The 19286-nt window shown below is 44.2% G+C and overlaps 1 protein-coding gene across 2 annotated transcripts in view; it reads right to left on the bottom strand.

Annotated features, from left to right (window-relative positions):
* The window catches only part of LMF1 (lipase maturation factor 1), a 247098-nt gene that overhangs the window by 68395 nt on the left and 159417 nt on the right, over positions 1-19286 (bottom strand). For both annotated transcript variants that reach the window (XM_062588096.1, XM_062588095.1), the window contains exons 6-7: positions 3726-3909; positions 174-327 (exon numbers count right to left, since the gene is read on the bottom strand). In XM_062588096.1, coding sequence (XP_062444080.1) covers positions 174-327; positions 3726-3909 — 338 coding nt within the window. The remainder of the gene's footprint in view (positions 1-173; positions 328-3725; positions 3910-19286) is intronic.

The following is a 19286-nucleotide window of genomic DNA, read 5'->3' as shown; positions in this document are numbered from 1 at the left end:
ATGAAAGACACCTGCTCTTTTCCCCCTCTTCTTCATAAACAAGTTTTTCAAGTCGACCTGCTACTGGAAGGATTTCTGTTTAGATTTCAGGCTTAAAGACTGACTATTTGACCATACTTTATGCTGCTGACAGACAGGCCGAGCTGTATGATGTGTCCTTAAAATGAATATACCTTCCAAAAGCTCCGTATGTGTTCACTATTCTGAGAGGGTTGAACGAGGTGTTCATGACTTGTCTGGCATTAAGCAGGTTTACGATGACGGGGACGCTGAGATAAGCAATCAGAAGTCCAAACGAGATGTTCACCACTTTGCGGACATAGCAGCCTGTTCAGGACACAAAACCAAACCAGAAGAAAGTGACTTCACCATTGGCAGTCAGTCCAGAGCTGCTCCCGATTCTCCCCACTGCCCCTGCCCGGTGACTGCAGCCCCGGCCTCCGCGCGGCTTGACGGGACCCTTCCTGGCGGTGCTAACAGCAGCTTTCAGCTCCCACGTCAGGCTCGGGCTGACAAACGCTCCTGTGTAATCAAACAGACCTTGCCAAGGGGCCATACGCTATCGCTCGAGAGATCTGCCTTTCTCTAAATAGTCTGAGAAAGGGCTAAAAAGAAGAATGTCTAAAATGTAAGATTAATCGTTGTTTTAGTATAGGGGGAAAAAACACAGCTGGCACTTGCACCTTGTTCAAAATTGCCCTCCTTGTTTTTAAGCTCTGGGTGGACTGCCTCCAGCTCTTCAGGACAGTTCCCACCACGGCTGCCTCCTCTGCGCTGCCCTGAAGCTTCTGCCACCCAGCTTTGATTTCTGGCAGACTCCTGTCTCTCACTCCCTAGCTCTGTTCAAATCTCACCTCTTCTTTTACAAATCTTCCTCTGTTACTTCTCTTTTACACTTCAGAAGTGTGTTTCTTCAACAGTGCTTCTGCATTCGATCTGCAGGAAAGACCCTCTCCAGAACAGAACGGAGCTGTGCTGGAGTTAAGTGCCATTTCAGTCCAAAGAGAGTCCTATTGCTATCAAACAAATAAGCACAAGTGACCTCTAAAGAGTTCTTGCGCTTATGCCCGTTTTTAATTTGTTTAACATTAACAGCCAAAGGATCAGATTCAAAGCAATTGCACGTAGCTTTCCCCTTATCTCTGCAGGAGAGGGATGTTTATTTGAACCTCTCTCAGAAGCTATTAATAATTGTTTAGTCTGAGAACATTTCTGGAGAATCACTTGATTTGGATGGGAGCTCGCTGAGACATGTCTCCTTGCCCCCTGCGCTGCTGCAGGACTGCTGTGACCAGGTAAAACATCGCAGAAGTCAGGTGGGGCATTTTTTTGTTTTTTAGATGGGCTGAACTTCCCAGCCAAGAGCAAAGAGCAGGTATGGACACAAAGTGCTGCATGACACAGGCAGCGTCATGAGGCCATGCTGCTTGTGGCCATGCACGGGCTGCCCATCTTTAAACTCCCTCAGTGACCATGACCCTCATCTCAGGAGTCAGGAGATCTAGCCCATAAAGTGTCACCACCTGACATGCCTGCCGTGTTGTGGTGATCATACTCTTGCCCTTTGGGTCACAGCTACTCGGTCACAGAATAAAGAGTTTAATCTAGAAAAAAATAATAAATAGCAAAGAATAGAGCAAGACTCAGGGAAGGAGCACAGGACCTAAGTCAATAGGATCAAGATCAAGTCCCTAGATTCCAACAGAAAGGGCCTCTATTGTTCAGAGAGATTTAGGAACAGAGCACTAGCAATGGAGATTAGAGGTCTCAGTAGGAGTTATGTACATGTACTTCAAGGATGTGGCCAGATCCTTGTAAAATCTGGTTGTGAGTTCGGCTGATGGAGAACCCCGGTGTTCCCTGTTCCTGTGACCTGGCACAAGTGTCCCCCTAAGCCTTCTGCCACACAGCCCATCAGCAACTGCTCTGTTAGCATTTCTAGAAACTCAAATTCATCCAGAATATGACAGATACCCTACCCCTTACTTCAAGATCCCCTTTTTAAAAAACTCAGACCCCTGAACACTGCAAGTGTGGTAAGTACGGACAGTTCCTCTTGCTTGGGGATATTACTGGCTCAGTAGGTTTAGCTCAGTTGTTTAGAGCGTGGTGCTGCTAATGCCAAGGTTGCGGGTTCAATCCCCGTACGGGCTACTTATTTGAGGATTGGACTAGATGATCTCCAGCGGTCCCTTCCAACCTTACCATTCTATGATTCTAAGCAGTATGGTTTTCCTGGAGTACCACAGAAAAAGAGTAAGTTCCTCACCAAAGGATCTATCTCCTCTTCAAGGCAGCTCATTGAGCAACACAGCAAAGCGACACTCTTTGGCTTCTCCCCCAAAGAGTAGGTGCAACTTGAGCACTGTCTGGGACTGGATGCAAAAATACAATTGGTAGGAAAACTCCAGACCCTCACAGCCACTAAAGCAGAGGTACCTGAACTGAGAAGCTGCTAAAGATTTCTCCTTTCAGTAAAATATGTAAGACACGACACACTGAAAGTTTAATGGCATTGCGTTAGCCTTGCTGGAATTAACACTTCTGGTTAAGAAATTGTATTTCATGGTAGATGAGAAAGGATTAGAGACAGATGCGTATCTTGTTGACAATTTTCACTATTCTGACAGATGTTTAGTATATTTTAAAATGAGCATCTGTAATTGTTGTTGATATTATAGTCAATTTGTTGCTTAAATGTGGTTTATAAAAATATTACAAATGCAACTGTACATCTGTTAAGCAGCCCAACGAAAAACAGACAAATGTTGCTTGTGCAAGCAATCTTCGCAAATAGGGTTGCTCGCAAAAATCGCTTCAGAGGGGTACCTTAGCCACAATAATCCCTTCTATTAACTTAAAAAACTCCTTGTATTTGCTTTTTCATATTCATAATACAAATATATGAGTTCGGCTCATCCCCACTTTCACGGAACTCCCTCCACAAGATCACTGTGCCCATGCTGCTGGTGGTGGCAAGGAGAGCCTGACACCACAGCTCTGAGCAGCTGCTCCTCTTGCCTTCTCCATGTGGCTGCTAAGTGGAGAAAGACCGTTTTCCCAGGAGCTGGGTCTCTTTTCCGGTCAGTAAAAGATTACTGGAGCCACAGCAGATCAACAATCAATTTTGCTCTTTCTGGCAGTCTGGTCTCATGTCCAGCTACTTACTCAACCAGGGAAGCCAGGTGCCAGTGAGTGGAGGATGACCATGTCACAGGGGAAGGAAAAGCCTGAGAGTGAACAAACACCAGAACTGCTTCATTTGGCTTCTAAAACAAAATCCTTGCCCCAAGTCACACTAGGTGTTTCATTCCTGACTTTTAAATAGTCAAAAAAAAAAAAAAAACCACAAGACAAATTATACAGTTCCACATTGCTAATTTAGGGCTGGAGTTTGACACTCACTGGAGTGAATGCTATGAATACAAACTCTCATGAGCAAAGATGTCAGAATTTTAGCTGTGGAGACTTATCCATTCCAAAATAAATATATCTGTACTAACAATGTGCCCTCTAGTGGCAATAGGGTGATAGACATTTACAAATCAGCTACTGTTTTTGCGCTGATCTGTCGTCAATGCAAGATCCAGACAACCTTCAAACCACAGAGAAGGACCATGCAGGGGCTCCTGCATGCTTGCTCCAAAAGGAGATGACGACAGTTTTCCAGACAAACATGTTGAATACACCTGTCTACAACTTTCTTCCTTCCAGCAATAACTCACCGTATCTCAGAGGAAGCTGTTCTCCGGCTGCCCGCTTGACTTGCATCTGTGCCAGCTGGTCTTTCACACCTCCTTGCCTGGAACTGAAGAGGAAGGCCAAGCTGGCGTCGTCAAAGCAAGCGATGCTGGGCACGATGGTCAGCCAGTTGAGGAAGCTCAGGTTTCCACTTACAATCAGAAGCACCTAAACAGCAAGGAGTGAAGCACAGGGTATTGCAGGTGCCGGTAGGCGTCCGGCTAGCTCTCCAGACACTGATATCTGGCAGTGCTTATCTGCAGTAGGAAAAGGAAATTCCACCTGTGCACTAGTTTACTCCCTAGAAACAAATGTGGGTTGCAGCAATAATTCCTACTGCAATAACTGGTTTGGAAACAAAGGAAATGAGAATGTGCAAACGCAGTGGCCAGCTGCTCCGTGGTCACCGCGGTCATCCACTGCACAGACCTCAAATCAGCAGCCTTGGGTTGCTCCTGGCTGTTGGTGGCTCAGAAGAGACTCCACAGCCCCTGGGCCAAAGCAGCTCCCACCTCCGTGAGCTTTACTAAATGCTCAGCGAAGCCCCATTAAAAACGGCTTTGCAAAAAGCCACATATGACTATTTACGCGTGATTGCTCCTGCACTGCCAGGTTGGCGTCTCTTCAACCCTCTCCTGAGCTCTGTGTCTTCGGAGACACAAAAGGCGCCTGGCAGTAGGAACTCTGTCTCCTGCTGACCTTGGCATACCCTGAAAGCAGCACCTAGCAGGGAGTCAGTCCTATGTCCTTCAAGCCTGGGGCTAAGACTGAAAAAACAAGCAACGCCAAAAAAACAAGCACCATCAGACCTCCAGCTCCGGCCTCTGCCACAGCTCCCCGAATCACCATCGCCTCTGTGCCAGTGGCATTCGGGGCCTGACAGCGCTGAGCCCTGCTGAGGAAGATCCCACGCCTTCTGCAGCAGTTCGCCTTGGGGGCTCTCTGCCCCGGCACCCGGGCAGTTAACCTGGCTAACAGCACTGTCTCGCACACTTTGCAGATTTTCCTCTTATTCCTGACTGCAGCAACGACGGCAAGCCTTGCTCCTCTGCCCAGGCTACCGGCCCAAACGTACCCCACCGACTCGCAGCGTGAGCGCTGCCATTGCTTTCAGCGCGAAAAAGCTCAGCCAAAGTATAGTGTGACTTGATTTCCATAGCTCACCCCGGGACCGCGCGGTGGTTTGGCTCCCAGGGAATTGGCTGCTTCCTGATTATGCCTACGCATCTATGAAATCAAAGTTTCTGAAACCCTTCAAGAGGAAATACTGGAACTTGTAATTAAAGAGCAGCGCTTAAATACAGGACTGTGGCTTTTTTTTATGATTTTTTTATTTTTCCTTGTTTATTAGAATGTTTTGCATGTGTAAAGCAGATAAAGTGGAAAATCTACAAGCCTTTGGAAAAGTCTCCATAAATATTTGTACATACTGGGACGGGACTTTTTACCCTTTGTGCTTTCTGTACATTTTTTCTTACTGTTGCATTGACTTGACAAATACAAGGCACCTTCTTGCACCCCAGTTCTCCAGCACATCTTAACGAGCACAAAGCAGTCACGTTTGGGTGCAGCCCATTTTGCCTGGCACAAATCACATCGTCACAGCACATGGCTCTGGTTTACAGCTTTCCCCAAGGTTACATGATGTCACTTGCCACTTGCGTTTTCTTTTACCTGTTCGCAGTTACCCTTGTTTTAACGGTACAATTAAAACCCTGCTCAGCCTTCCTGCCGCTCCATGCTAAGCAACCCAAGCTGTCCTAGTCTACTCTCACCGCCGACTTTGCTGTCCGATACCCTCGTCCCCATTCCCTGACCCTGAACAAATTGCAATCAATCCTCCTGGGTGCGATGAGAATTGTACGGAGTACATCCGAGGGGTCTCACCAGCTGCTCGCACCACGGTACTGACATTTCTCCTTCTCATCCAGACCTGCCCTCCCGCCGGGCCCTGATGCCGCATTTACCTTTTCCTCTGAGGTGTCATGTTAGTGCTCGTGAGTCATCTTGGGGACTACTCAAGTCCCTCTACCCATAAGTGATTTCCAAACCCCGAGCTTCCAGTATGGACCAGGCATTTCTGTTCCCACCACCGGGACCCCACACCTCAGACACCAGCATTTCAGCCCCTCCAGCCCATGGCAGGCTGGGCTGACACACCAAAAGATGCTCTAAACTACCAGACTCAAAAATCCACTGCCTTGCTTTCATGTGCAACGCATGTGTTTTTTAACCTAATGTGGCCAAAGCACTTAATTGTTCCACGTTTCGTATGAGCGGGGCCTGCTGCCAGTTCAACCTTGCTGACACCACGACTTGCACCAGATGCAAAGTGGAGATGACTAACTTGCTTAAACGCCAGCAAAACAACATGTCAGATGGAGTCAAACCCAACACCGTTGCCATGAAGACACATCTGGGTTTTCTGAGCGCTGCCTGCCTCGCTGAATCGTCTAGCCATCACAGTGTTCAAAAAGGAACATGTTATAAGTGATTTAGCGTGTTGGCATAAAACAATACATAGGAACCCATCAAAAAAGAACAGGCAAAAAAAGAAAAGCAGCTGATGTCTGTTCAGGGCTATCTGAGTTTTGAGACTGATAGGAATTCTAGTCCCATTAGTCATATTCCTTAGGATTTAGCCCTAGTTATGCTCATTAACTAGCTGGTCCTTCGACACATTAAAACAAAAAAGAAGGGAAAAAAAAGGAAATAAAGTAGTCTCACCATCTAACCCATAAAAAAAATATAAAGCTGACTTAATGTATTACACGTTGAAAACTAATGCCCAGATGGAACAAAGTCTTTTCCTTTTCAGACTTGAGGCCAGCTCATGAGAATTTCCCCCATTCCAGCTGGGTTCAAAATTGTAACCTTGACTGGTCCCATTATTATTTTTTTTAGAGAACACTTCACTATTCTCACAGCTGAACTTTATTTTCCTGTGAACTGTTTATTCACAATTTTTAGCACTTGTGGTCAAAGAACACTTTCAAGGCTCTGAAAAACAAAACTGCACTAAACCATGCCACCCCAGCACCTACCCCATGGGAGAAGGAGTCGCGGCAGGGCGAATCGTCTTCCTCTCCAGTGACTTTCTCAGTCACCACCCTGCTGCCCTCCAGCCTGCCTCCCGCTCCGGGGTACTGAACGTGCTACGAAGCTTTCGGAAACCTTGCACAGTATGACAAGAAGAAGAGGCTCGAGGACCAATCGCAGACGCAGCTGCCACCGTTGAGGATCACGGCTGCTCCCTGGGCTGTGTTGAACCCGAGGACAGGCAGCCTATCGGGGAACCACAGCCCCCTTCACGGGAAAGCTCAAGTCAAACGCAACAAAATCCCTGAGGAGCTCGAGACCATCGCAAACTCTCTACGCCACCTGCAGAGCCCATCCCTGAGCTCTCCTTCTCTAGTGTAGGCAAAAAAAGTCATAATAAACATCAAAAAAACATGTCCCAAGCAAAGAAAAAGTCCCTCCCAAATCACTGCAGGTGCTCACCCCTGGGTGAAGAGGACGAGAGCTCAGGCAGGTGCTGACCCACCCCGTCCACAGCCATCAGGCAGAGCATGGTGCAATTTGCTACAGCATGAGAGCAGGTCTTTGGTTACCTACTGGAAAAGTGTGTGGAAAGCTGCAATATATTTTTTTACATATTCCCTTGCACTAGCCTTTGCTTTGCTTTGCATAAGGAACTAGGCTTCTTCTGGGGCTTGCTCAAGAGCACAGTTTCCAAAGACGTGCCAATCACATGTATAATTTCCTGGTGGGAACAAGGAAATGAGACCATCACCTTATTTCAGAAGAAGCCTGGTCTAGTTTCTTCCGAGAGCTTTTGGGCATCACCCTGAGGTTTGTTATTAGGATGCTACACGCATGTAATATGAGGAGGCACCAACTGTAATATAGGCCAGCTTAGCTTGGGCTTGCTAAAACAGACCGTAAGAGGTCGGTTCCTGTCCTGAAGAAACCAAATCTAAACACACAAAACAAAGCACCATAAAGATTGGGATTTACTATGCCCATGTTACAGGCAGAGAGTGAAAGAACTTTGGCACCTAATTCTTATTTCAAAGACGCTCTCTGGGGATATTGCCTTAAAGGCCACTCAGAGTGGAGTTTCCTTCTGGTTTATCCTGAAGCGCACTCGTCCAGTGTGACCCTTTCCTTCCCAGAAAAAGTCTCATTTTCCTATATTTGGTCTCTTGTTGGGGCCTGATTCTCTAAGGCAAAAGGTGGGCTCCTGCACAATTTTGGTCTGGGGACTTCCAACCAGCATTCAGTTAAAAAGGATATACATTGTCTCATTAAAAATAACAACTAATAAATGTTAAAAGCATACCATTTGTTTGCTTCTGAGATCGGCACTTTTTTTAAAATACAGTGATTTGCAAGTTATAATTTTCCAAAATGCTGGCAGGACACTTAAGCAGCAGAGTCACATAATCCTAAAAAAGGGGGAGATCAAACCAGTTACAGTTAGTAAGAAAAGTCCTAACTATTATTTAGTAAAAAAAAATTACTTACTTAACCTGAGTTGGATAATTACCCTGAATTATGATGGGAAAAAGTATTTAAATCTGAATTACATACATATGTCAGGTCCTTGAACATAACATGTTGTACTCAAAGCAATAAATACGTTTGGAGTTCCCCCTTTGACCCATATGCGGTTTAGCTTTCTGTTCAATGCATATTAATCGGTCTGTATTCATTAACACACTTCTCACTTAGCTACTTTGTTAGGAAACTCTGATCCTTTTTTGATGTGATTTGCCTTGCACAATTGCAGTAATATTAAGAAAATAATTCTCCACTTTGCCACTTCTGCAGCGGATCATTTTACAGCTTTATAAGGAGTGACTGGGTGGTCCATTAGACTTTTTTTTTCAGTAGTGATTCACCTCTCTTTATTGCTTGGAAGTCAGAAGCAAAGATATCTTATTTCCACCAGCCTTTAAAATCAGGGGATTCAGAAATAATGTAAGTTTGGCGTTTTCTGGTCTGTGGGTGGAATCATGAACCTGACACATTTTTAACTTCAGTTATTCCAGCTGAATCTCAATGATCACCACCGGCCAATGTGACTGCTGAACAGGCACCAACGAACAAATTCCTAAAACAACTGATATTATACCCTGGTGGGCAGAGGATATGAATACTGTGAATCCCTGAGCTTTGCAAAAATAAACCTCCAAGGACCTCTCGCTTGAAGTCAATTAACAGCAAAACAGACAGTTTGTCAAACATGCTGATGACTGGCTGTCCTGGCAAATGGATTCTTGGCCATTTTTGCAAAAGGCGTACGTTATTTGATAGACCTATCTGGCCAACACTTAGACTGAAGCTGTTTCAGCTGCGTTACTCTGCAGTTGTGATCCTCTGAGTGCAGCACAGCCTGAGGTTAGAGCATCCTTGGCTGACAGCACACATTGACCTAAATCCTTCTTCTTCTCTGCTAAACCTCCTGAGGCTTTGCACAGCGCTCCCTGATCAGATGACAGTGCTGGGCTCCTCTCTTGGGGAAGGTCTTCGCTCTTCCTGGACACTAATTTCCCAGTGCAGTTTGGCTCATGGCAAAGATCTTGCACAACTTCATGCTGGACAACCATGCTTGAGGGACAGCAGGGATTTGGGGTAAGTTATTGAAATGAGCGTTGCATAATAATTTCAGAACCAAAGACGCCACGTTTTGCCCCATGCACGGCTTGGCCTTCTCTGATAGTGCCATGATCACTGCTCTGCGCACATCTCCCATCGCACCTCCTCCAGGACTGATGTGCTCTGCCCTCTTCCTTCGCTTGGTCATGATTTGCATTTACTAAGTGTCTTTCTCTTGCTGGACGATATTTAAATGCACAATTATAACAAACAGATGGTATCAACCCCTGTGGTGATTTTTAAAATTTTTTTATTAAAGCACAGTATTAATCATGGTAATTGGGTAGGAACTTTAAGGTTATAAAACTACAGCATGTCTAATGAGCGAGCTCCTTATAGGAGGAACTGAGGTTTTTAATCTAATAATGTCAGTTTTATGGATTATGACTGGAGTTTTATGAAGTGTGATATGAAATACTGTGGATTCATGGCTCTCGCTGGATTAATTTGGAAAAGTAGTTTTCCTGGTTCTAGGCCCAAAAACAATTATTCCTTACATTTCTGTCCCCTGCACTGTTACCAAACCCCTCTGTCAGAAAATGGGCACCTACACCCATAACTTTTTTACAGGTTAGACTTCTTTGTTTGGCTGTTTTTTATTTTTTAAATCACAGATTGTTATAAACATACAGTAGGTACTAGGAGCTCATATTCTTTGTAGCAGACTGTATATTTGTCCAGCAGGAATGACAACAATGGGCTGCAACCCATAAACGTGGTCCAGGGATGGCTGCAAGTTTGCATGCTAAGTCAGATCACAGGGACACAGTCACCAGATGGCATCGGAGCAGTCTGATATTATGTAATTTGTGCAAAAAAAGCCCAAATTAGGGTACTTGGAATAAGTATAGTTGATTTACTACGCTTCATAATTTATTTACATGATGCTGTCTTTACTCACTGCATCAAAGATAGTCTGTTCTCCTCCTCCTCTCTCCACTTCCATCCACTGCCTCTTCTCTCCCCTTCGATCCCAGTTGATTCAACCTTCCCTTGTGAAGCCAGTCTCCAAATCTTGGGACTGCTCTCTGGGTTTTCTCCAGCTGGTCCGTATCTTTCCTGAAGTGAATGTCCAAACCTGACCCACAGCTTTTAGCTGGGCCTTCCCAACAACAGCCAGCGTGAGGGATTCCTTCGTGCACCTTGCTGGCAACTCCCATTACTGATAGATTCCGGCAGGATATTTGCCCCTTTTGCAGGGGTGCAGCCCTTGAGCATGTTGCCATTCACAGCTACCTGGACCTTTTTGGTGGAGTTGCCCCTACGCCACCATCTTCCCTCCCGCACTCAGAAAAAATCACAGTGCAGTGATTTTTTTCAAACATGTGCAGGGCATTACACTTAGCCCTTCTGACTCATATATGCCTTTTTCATGCTGTACCTCCAGTTTGTCGAGATTATTTTGTATTCTAATTATGTGCTCCAATACACTGCCCATTCCTTCTACCTTAGTGTGGTTGACTAATTTAATGTCCATTATCTAATTTAATGTCATTAATCAAAACACTGAATATCACCAGATAGTCTTCACGGCAGCTCCCTCGATAAGTCCTTCCATTTGAGAGTGAGCCGCTGATAACTACTGAATAGAGTTTTCCAACCACTTTTGCCTGCTGCACAGTATTTCCTCTTCCTATGTGCCCTGTTTTCTCAGATTGTTTATGAGGTTTCATGTGAAACAGTTTCAAAAGCCTCACTAAAAGCATATATTGTTTATCCTCTATTCATATGCCTTGCTTTGTCAATGAAAGAAAGAAGATTGCTTTTATACAGGCTGCTCTTGGCAAATCCACGATGGCTGCAGTCATCTCCTTGCTTTTTTGAGATATTACAAATGGTCTGTTTGAGCACTTTTTATAGTATTTTTCCAGCAATGGCCCTAAAATGTCCCAGTTTTCCTTTTTTCCCTCTTTGAAGGACAGGTACTTCAGTAACTCTTCTCAGTTCTTTCATTACTTCATCTATGTTCTATGAGTTCTCAAAAATAATTATTAATGCTGACAAGATTTCAACAGCCAGCTCTTTAAGAGCCCTAGATGGATTTCCTTCAGCTTGGATGATTTGAAAAGATTCAACTCAGCTAAGTACTCTCTAGCTCACCTGTACCTGTGGTTGAGGTCATTTTGCTTTATTATTGGTATTAATTATACCCACAGCCTCATCACATGTGATTTTTTAGTGATGACTCTTACAAAAAGGTCACTAATCATTCCATGATAAAACAGAGACCACAGTCATCAATTCCAAAAAAAAACTTGCCAAGTAGAAAAATCCAATGTAAATCTCCTTCCTTGTACACAAAATGAACAACTACCTGCTCACTCCATGCTAGTGAAAGTTGGTGAAAAAAGAAAATGTTTCATCTGCGTGCTGTCAGAACAACAGTATCTGTCACACATGGACCTTTTCATCACAGATCCCCTATGAATAGCACACTTGGATCAGCTCAGCTGATCAGGAGAGCTAAAATCTCTCCTTCCAAAAGACCCGCTACTAGATCTCCAAAACTGAAGAATGCTCCTCAATTGACTTTGTATGTCACCAGAGAGGAAGTCAGCCTTTTAAACTGCTTTTTATGGACCTTTATGACGGAATAGATGCGAGGAGGGAGTCAATGTTATCAAGGAACTCGTGCACCACATTTACTGGAGCTAATGGGGAAAGCAGGTGCATCAAGTACCGACGGGACCATCTGGTCCCTGTCCCCTTCCATCCTACATATGACAACAACACTGCTCTGCAACTACAAGGAGCTATGGCAAGCTCCTCAGCTGAGAGAAAGCCCTTTACAAGACATACCTCCCCTTGTTGAGAAAAAGCATTTCTGGTGGCAACCAGAGAGGAGGAGGAATTCAGAAATGATCCCAACCAACCCCCTTCTTTAAGCAGAGGAGGCCAGTACTGTTGGGATGGGTGACAGGAAGAGAAAGAGAGATTGGCCATCCAGCACCTCGATCTGTTTGCCCCATCCCCCAGCATCACTTCTGGCTTCTCTGCCAGCTTGCTCTTGTCCTGGCTTTTTTCTGGGCAAACAGGGGCCGGGCTGGGTGACAGACGGGGAATGGCATGCCGATGCCACTGGAATTGAAAGTAGAAGTGCAATTGGCTGCATTCAGAAGAATTCCCAGCGTTTCTGTGCCATCTGCGCGTGGGCTGAATCTCTCAAACGAGAATTGCAGCTTTCCCTTGATGGACAGAAACTGCTGTGGTTTTGGTCACAGACTCATCTCTCCTCCTCTGAAACCTGCAGCCCCACTTCCAAGAATCTCCTACTCATACAACAAGCTGAAATTCATAACATCAGAAGTTGGTCCTTCCTGTAAGAGATAGGAAGGACAAGCCTCAAAAGCCAAATTTGATTTTAATTTGCCTCCAGTTACTTGCGTACCATGAAAACACTGCCTCCCTCAAAGAAAAACAGGCTATCATTCTCCCATCTGGTTTCAGTTTGAAAAATACTTATATATGTAGTTTTCCCCAAAAGTTATTGTAGGCATAGGCAAAAAATTCCCATTAAATGACAACAGCAAGAACATTTAATTTTCCTGTATTATTGATTTTGTCTCTTGTCAACTTCTTAGCTCAATATTTGCATGAGGATTTAATCTGTTTTGCAGAGCTATTTAGTGCAGAACATTATATAGGAAAATGATTATCTCTGTCCACTTGTTCTGTTTTATACAGTAGATAAAATAGTTTTTGAATCCCACAGAAATTCAGAAAGCTTTTGGAAGTACCAGGAGAAAAAGGGTCAAAACGTGAGGTTTGAGAGAAGCACATGGTTTGACTTCAGTTTACTTTTGAACACTCAGTGAATTAGCCGATCTCAACTTAATACCCATTACAAAGAGGAACCCACGTGCATTTCTGTTTTTTTTTTCTTTAAACACAATCTGCTTTTGCTTTCACAGCACTGAAAAGCCAACGAGCTAATCACAACGTGGTTAAGCTAGGCTGAACCAGAACCTCTCATCTGAGCGTACTGCACCAAACCCACGTGAGCTCTCCGGAGCACGCTGTTTGTCTGCCGCGCTCTTGCAGCACAAAATATGCGTCTTAATTTCCTCCCCCCCATAAAACTGTGACAACCAAGATGTAACATATAAGTTTTTTTTTTTTTCTTCCTCCAAATACAGGACTCAAAAAGCCTTTAAGCATTTTCTCAGCTTCAGGCAGAGAAAGAAAACTCCCTTTTTCCATCCTTTACCTGCTAGAGAACACTTGAAGCCAAGATCCTTCTCAGTGGTCTCAACCATAGATGCTACCTGCCATGAGATCTCCCAGATGGGCAGCAGGACACCTATCCAGCTCACTTAGAGTATTGCGAAGTCACAAAATAGCCCAAGTTTGATATCCTGAACATGGTTTCACAGTCAAGAGCTGAGTATTTCCTTCTCAGAAGATGACAGGTGAGAACCCACATCTACTTATTACATTTAATACAGAAATAAGTAAATAATGAATTTAGAGGTGTCAAGATAAAAAGTAAAAAGTGCCTTGCACAGTGGTAGACAGATGTTGCACACCTCTAGTTAGAGGACGTTCACTTTGAGATGATTAAACATACGAAAATGATTGATTTGGAGACAGAGAAATTAGCCAGAATTTGAAGCATTTTATGATATGTTACATACAGATTTTTATTTTCCTGAGTAGCTACAACTGGAGGCTTCAACAACTACATTAAAAATATCCTAAAAAAGCAAAGACCCATATTTACCCTCTAAAAATCAGAAGTCTGTTTATAATATTTACAAGTACTTATACGGCTAGAAATTCTCCCAAACTTACAAGCATATAACAGAAATATTGAGGAATAAAATAAAGAGAGCGGCACAAATGCAATCATACAGCAGTCTTCACTAAAACTTGTTCTTGAACTGGGTCAGATTTTGAAATATTACAAATTGCACTGTAAGAGGTTTGCAATCTTTAGCCTAAGTACCTGGTCTAAAGTTGAAAACAGAATTGTGCTAAAGCAATTGGGAACTCAAACCTTTCCATTCCTGTTACATTTGACATTTGTTCTCGATTGAAATGTGAAGCAATATAAATGTTTCAACCTCTACTCATTTTTGAGCATATATGAACCACTTACTGTAGTTCCTGCAGATTAGGGGATTTGACCGAGGAGCATTTCTATGGATAAGCACAACTTCCAGATTTTCAATGGAAAATATTTTAAAGAAAAGCAAGAGAGTGAAAGAGAAATCATTATATATAACCTTCCAAAAACCTCACACTTTGGAACTGAACCTGATCTCCAGTGATTAGCGGTCAGGAGAACCCTGCAAGGATGGTGGCACAGGGCAGGTTGCTGCTCTGAAACACCCAGAACTGGCTAGTTTGGGAAACATGATGCTGAGGAAAGGCCTGACCCAGTATAGCGAATTCCTCACAGTCTGTAAAACACATATGGAGCGAATAAAATCCCAATGCACCAAAAACATAGAGCAAATTTTTCGAGATGAGATTGAAAGGGTGGTCTTCACTGCTCCAGCTTTGCATACATCCATTACAGCCCAGGAAGGCAGCACAAAGCATAGATATCACAAGACACTTCTAGGGCTTAGATGAGCTTTTAAGCAGTCCACAGGCTTCCTACTGGGAGATGGGTTTAGTCTGATTACTAGAATTTGGTCTTCTACATGGTAATCTTCAACCAAACTCCTTTTCTGTAATAGTCTCCATATTTATTTAACGTCAAGGATCTATTGAGACAGAAACAGGATCTGAAAGGTACGTTCAGTTGAAGCAGAAAACGTCCATCTCACATCTGGTCCTGACTAATGATCTGGCTCTGCTCCCACCTCCCTTTTCCCATTCCATCCCCAAAGTAACTTCCCAGCTTCTGCTGTGCTCCGCAAAGTGAACAATGACTTGCATGGAAAAAACTCCGAAATTGTCACTCTTTTAAATCAAGGGCAACTTGTGCAAATCAACCTTTCTTACATCTACTAGATGATGCATAATAGTTCATATAAATACAAGATGAAAGTGCCACAACACAAACTGCATTTTCCTCCAGTCAACTGACTAATGAAGAACTTGCATCATTGCAAAGTGGTTTCCACAAGCAGATACTGAACAAGTTTTCAGACCAGAGGTGCATGCTTGCTTCTCCCTCCTCATCTGCACTGTGATAAAAGTCCAGTGCCAAAAGGGTTAAATTTAGTTTCTTTTCCTTTCTTTATCATGTAGCACAAGAGCTCAGAGCCAGTATTTCTATTCCAGGAAATTTTATACATTTAATTCAATTACTAAAGTATTGTGTGTGAATTTAGGATCAGTTGCTTGCTTTGGGTCTGAAATATAAGCTGACTCCTCCTGTCCTACTCCTTCAGTGTTGCGTGATGTCTTCGAGTTACTGACTTTGACACATTTATTCTACTCTGCAGCTTTGTTATGTAAAATACCTCTTGGTGTTGCTTGATCCATTTACTCTTTTGCTAGAGGCTACAGTGTTCCACATTAATACATTACAGGCTAAATAACTGCTGAAGGACTGTTTATGTAAGTGTTGGAACAATATAAAATGAAAGAATAATTTTACAGAAGGAAGGAATTTTTTGCTACTCTGCTCTGAATTATCAACATCTTTCCATCCTTGATGGTAAAGTTACTTCCTAAAGAGGGAAGCTGTCACAAATATATTTAACAGCAAAAATCTTCCAAACTTTTCTTTTTTTCTTAAACTAAGGGTCAATGAGCACAGATCAGTGAATCTCAGTGAGCTTTTCAGCAGCATCCTACAAACAGGACTATTTGGAGATATCTTCTTGACTTTACTCTAATTTTACTCTAACTTTCCAAAAGTTGACTTTAGTGAAATGGCCTCTTAGATTAAGATGTTGCTTAGGAGAAGGAAGGCAGAATCATTCTTGAGCTAGGACTGAATCTTTTAGGTCGGGACAGAGATTTTCTCTGGGAAGAGACTTGTCATCCCAAGGAAAGACAGTGGCAAATCATCCTCTCTGTAGAGCTCATACTGCAGGTGAATTCAGGAACAATTCTGACTGCTCACCAAAAAATGCTTTGCCGCCACGTAATGGCCAGGAGGCACCAATTCAATACACTAATGGTTAGCAGAAGACCTCACAGATCAGCACCAAGATGACTGCCTCAGTCAGGAGAGGCTGGAGCAGGAGGAGGCAGAACTACCCAGAACGAGTGGCCTCCTTGGTCTGTACAAGCATGAGATCAGAATCTGGCCCTGATTCAGTCCTGAGAAAACTATATTAGCATGTAATTATGGGGCCTTGTGTGGACTTTGAAACGGGATATAAAACCAAGTTCCTGATTACTCATGGTCATAAAAGAGACCATGGAATTTTCTGTAAAGCCAGGAGAAGTGGGCAGGATGCAGATCTCAACCCAGACTTCAAGTCAGGTTGTTACACTCAGCACACCTCTGTCCTTCATGGTGCTGCTGCTTGATCCTGCAGCCCTCACACACTCTCCTTCCGATGCACCGGCAGTGCCGGCACACAGCTGAAGAGCCGTGACAACCCACGCTAGATACGGCTGCATTTTAGAGATCCTTGAACTTGTTGGCTGCAAAATGCTGCAGGATCCATCCACATGACACCAAGACTATGGAAAACCAGATTATTGTCACAACAAAGAGTGCCTGCCTGGATTTCTTCACTCAGTGCAATGGCAGTGCTCATTCCGATTAGCTCATTTCATCAATAAAGTCAAACAGCATATTAAAAAATTTCTACATCTATTAATAGTCCAAGCGTCTCACTAACCAGCTCCATCCTGCTCATTAAAAGTGCTTTTTATAGCAAATGTAGGGTTAAAGTCCAGGAGAAGTGTTTTGCTTCAGTGGTATCTCCAGCTGGATTATGCTGGAAGGAGACCCAAGCCATGCATGGGGGAGAGATGGCAGGTCCTACCTCCTGTCTGCATCTCCTGGTGGGAGGGCAGGCTGGAAAGAACATTTTTCCAGCTGGAATCTGAGGGTTTGTTGAAAAATTTCCTGGTAGAGGTCTAGCTCTGAGCAGCTTCTCCAGGAATCCTGTTTCCTGGAGAAGGTGCTCCCATCTTCCTCCTCCTAGGAAGGACCCAGCTCCCGGCCTGAGGGCAGGCTGCCCTGGAGCCCAGGTTCCTGTTCAGCCCGCCTGAATAACATCACTCTGATTTGCAGGATAGCATCAAAACATGGATTTAGGTCTGCTCGGGAGAGAAAGTAAATCTGAACTTACAAGGCTGTCTCACAAGCGGAATTACCATTCTGCGTCCAATACTTTTTCCTTCTCACGGTGACAGCAATAGGGTCAGGCTAGAGGCTCCTCCAGCACCTGCTCTCCCCCGAGCAAAGGTCCCGAGCTGCACGCCGTCCTCCAGCTCGGCTGCCGCCGCGGACCCGGGAAGACACGTGTGCTGGCCTGCGCTAGCCTGCTTGCAAAGGTGGAGCGGTCAGAACAACAGCAGTCACGTCCACCCCCTCTCCCAGCAGAGACAGCTCAGGGACGGCACAGCATATCAAAGGGAAACGAGCTAAAATCACTTATCTGATTTTGAAGAGTGCTTAAGATTTTTTTTTTTTTTTGCTTGTTAGCACTGCACTAAAGCATTCTCAGAGTGAAGCAGAAGGGCTTAACGGAGAGCTCTTCTCCGCTCTGGCTTACAATTAGCATTTGGTCTGTAATATTAAAAGTAACTTTCTTCTTAAAAAATGATTTAAGAATGCACTCATGAAGAACTGTTTCATAGCTTCCTTTCAAACTGGTTTCAAATTTGAGCTAGACACCTAGTAAATAACATAACAGCTTTAAAAAATAACACTAAATACAACATGTCTTTTGGAGAGCGCTAGCTGGACTGGGCAAAACTTCCCCAGGCAAGTTGTTCTGGGAGCATTTTGCCACAAGTTTTTATTTTTCCTCTCTGCTGAGGTCTGCTGCACACCCAGATATTAAGACATCATAAGAAAAAATTCCAACATGGCAATTAATCATCAACTGTCACAGTTTTCCATAAGGCGCAAATTTAGGGTTATAAAACTGTCAAAAAACTAAAACGTTACACGGGCTGCTTGTGCCGTTGGCTGGATGCACTTCTGGAGGCGGACGCAGACAGATCCGCGTGGCGCTGCTGCCTCGCGGGCCCCAAGCGGCCCCGGCCGTGCGGGCTCCCCGGGATCGGCGAGGGGCGCGCGGCCGGGCGCCTGGTCCAGCCGCTGCTCTCCTCCAGGAAGCCCCGGCGTTTCGGCACGGCAGCTTTCAGCAGACCGAGAGCAGAGGGGGGTTTCCCCACCGACTTCAACACAGTGCAGATATTGCAAGGACAAACCCGGGCCAGCGGTCTGACTCGTGAGTTGGTCGGACCACAGATGCTGTTTCATTCGCGCTAAGAGCAAACATTATCTCCTAATATCAACTTACGTTAAAAAATTACTCAACAAAAGCATTTTTCACTCTAGCAGAAATTATCATGGTTTGAGCTCTATCCCATTTGAACAGCAATCTGCAAATAGGAACGAACCAAGAATTTGCTCACAAATTACTACAGCTCATGGTTATCACGGTAAAGTCCAGAGCTCTACTGTAAAAGACAGCAGATGATTACTTAATTATCAGTGCAAAGTAGAACAGTATTAAGACTAGAAAGCGTGATACTCTTTTCCACCATACCCTTTTTTCTCGCAATTAGGACATTCTTCACCGAGAAACACATACATTCAAAATTCCCTCTGCAAGAAATGATCTGAATTAAATCCTGATCTCTCAAATCCGGGATCAGCCGGGAGTCACATGGAACTGTTTATTTTCCTTGATTGAAAGAATGCTAAGATACTTCTGGTAAAAGTACTCCAAGTCCCTTTCTACAGAAACTGCAGGCTCCTTTGAAATTCACTTTTTCTATAATATTTGGAC

The sequence above is a fragment of the Rhea pennata genome, chromosome 15, assembly GCF_028389875.1.
Source record: "Rhea pennata isolate bPtePen1 chromosome 15, bPtePen1.pri, whole genome shotgun sequence".
Lineage (NCBI taxonomy): Eukaryota > Metazoa > Chordata > Aves > Rheiformes > Rheidae > Rhea > Rhea pennata.
The sequence above is the reverse complement of the archived record's forward strand: the minus strand, read 5'-3'. Positions and strand labels throughout refer to the sequence as shown.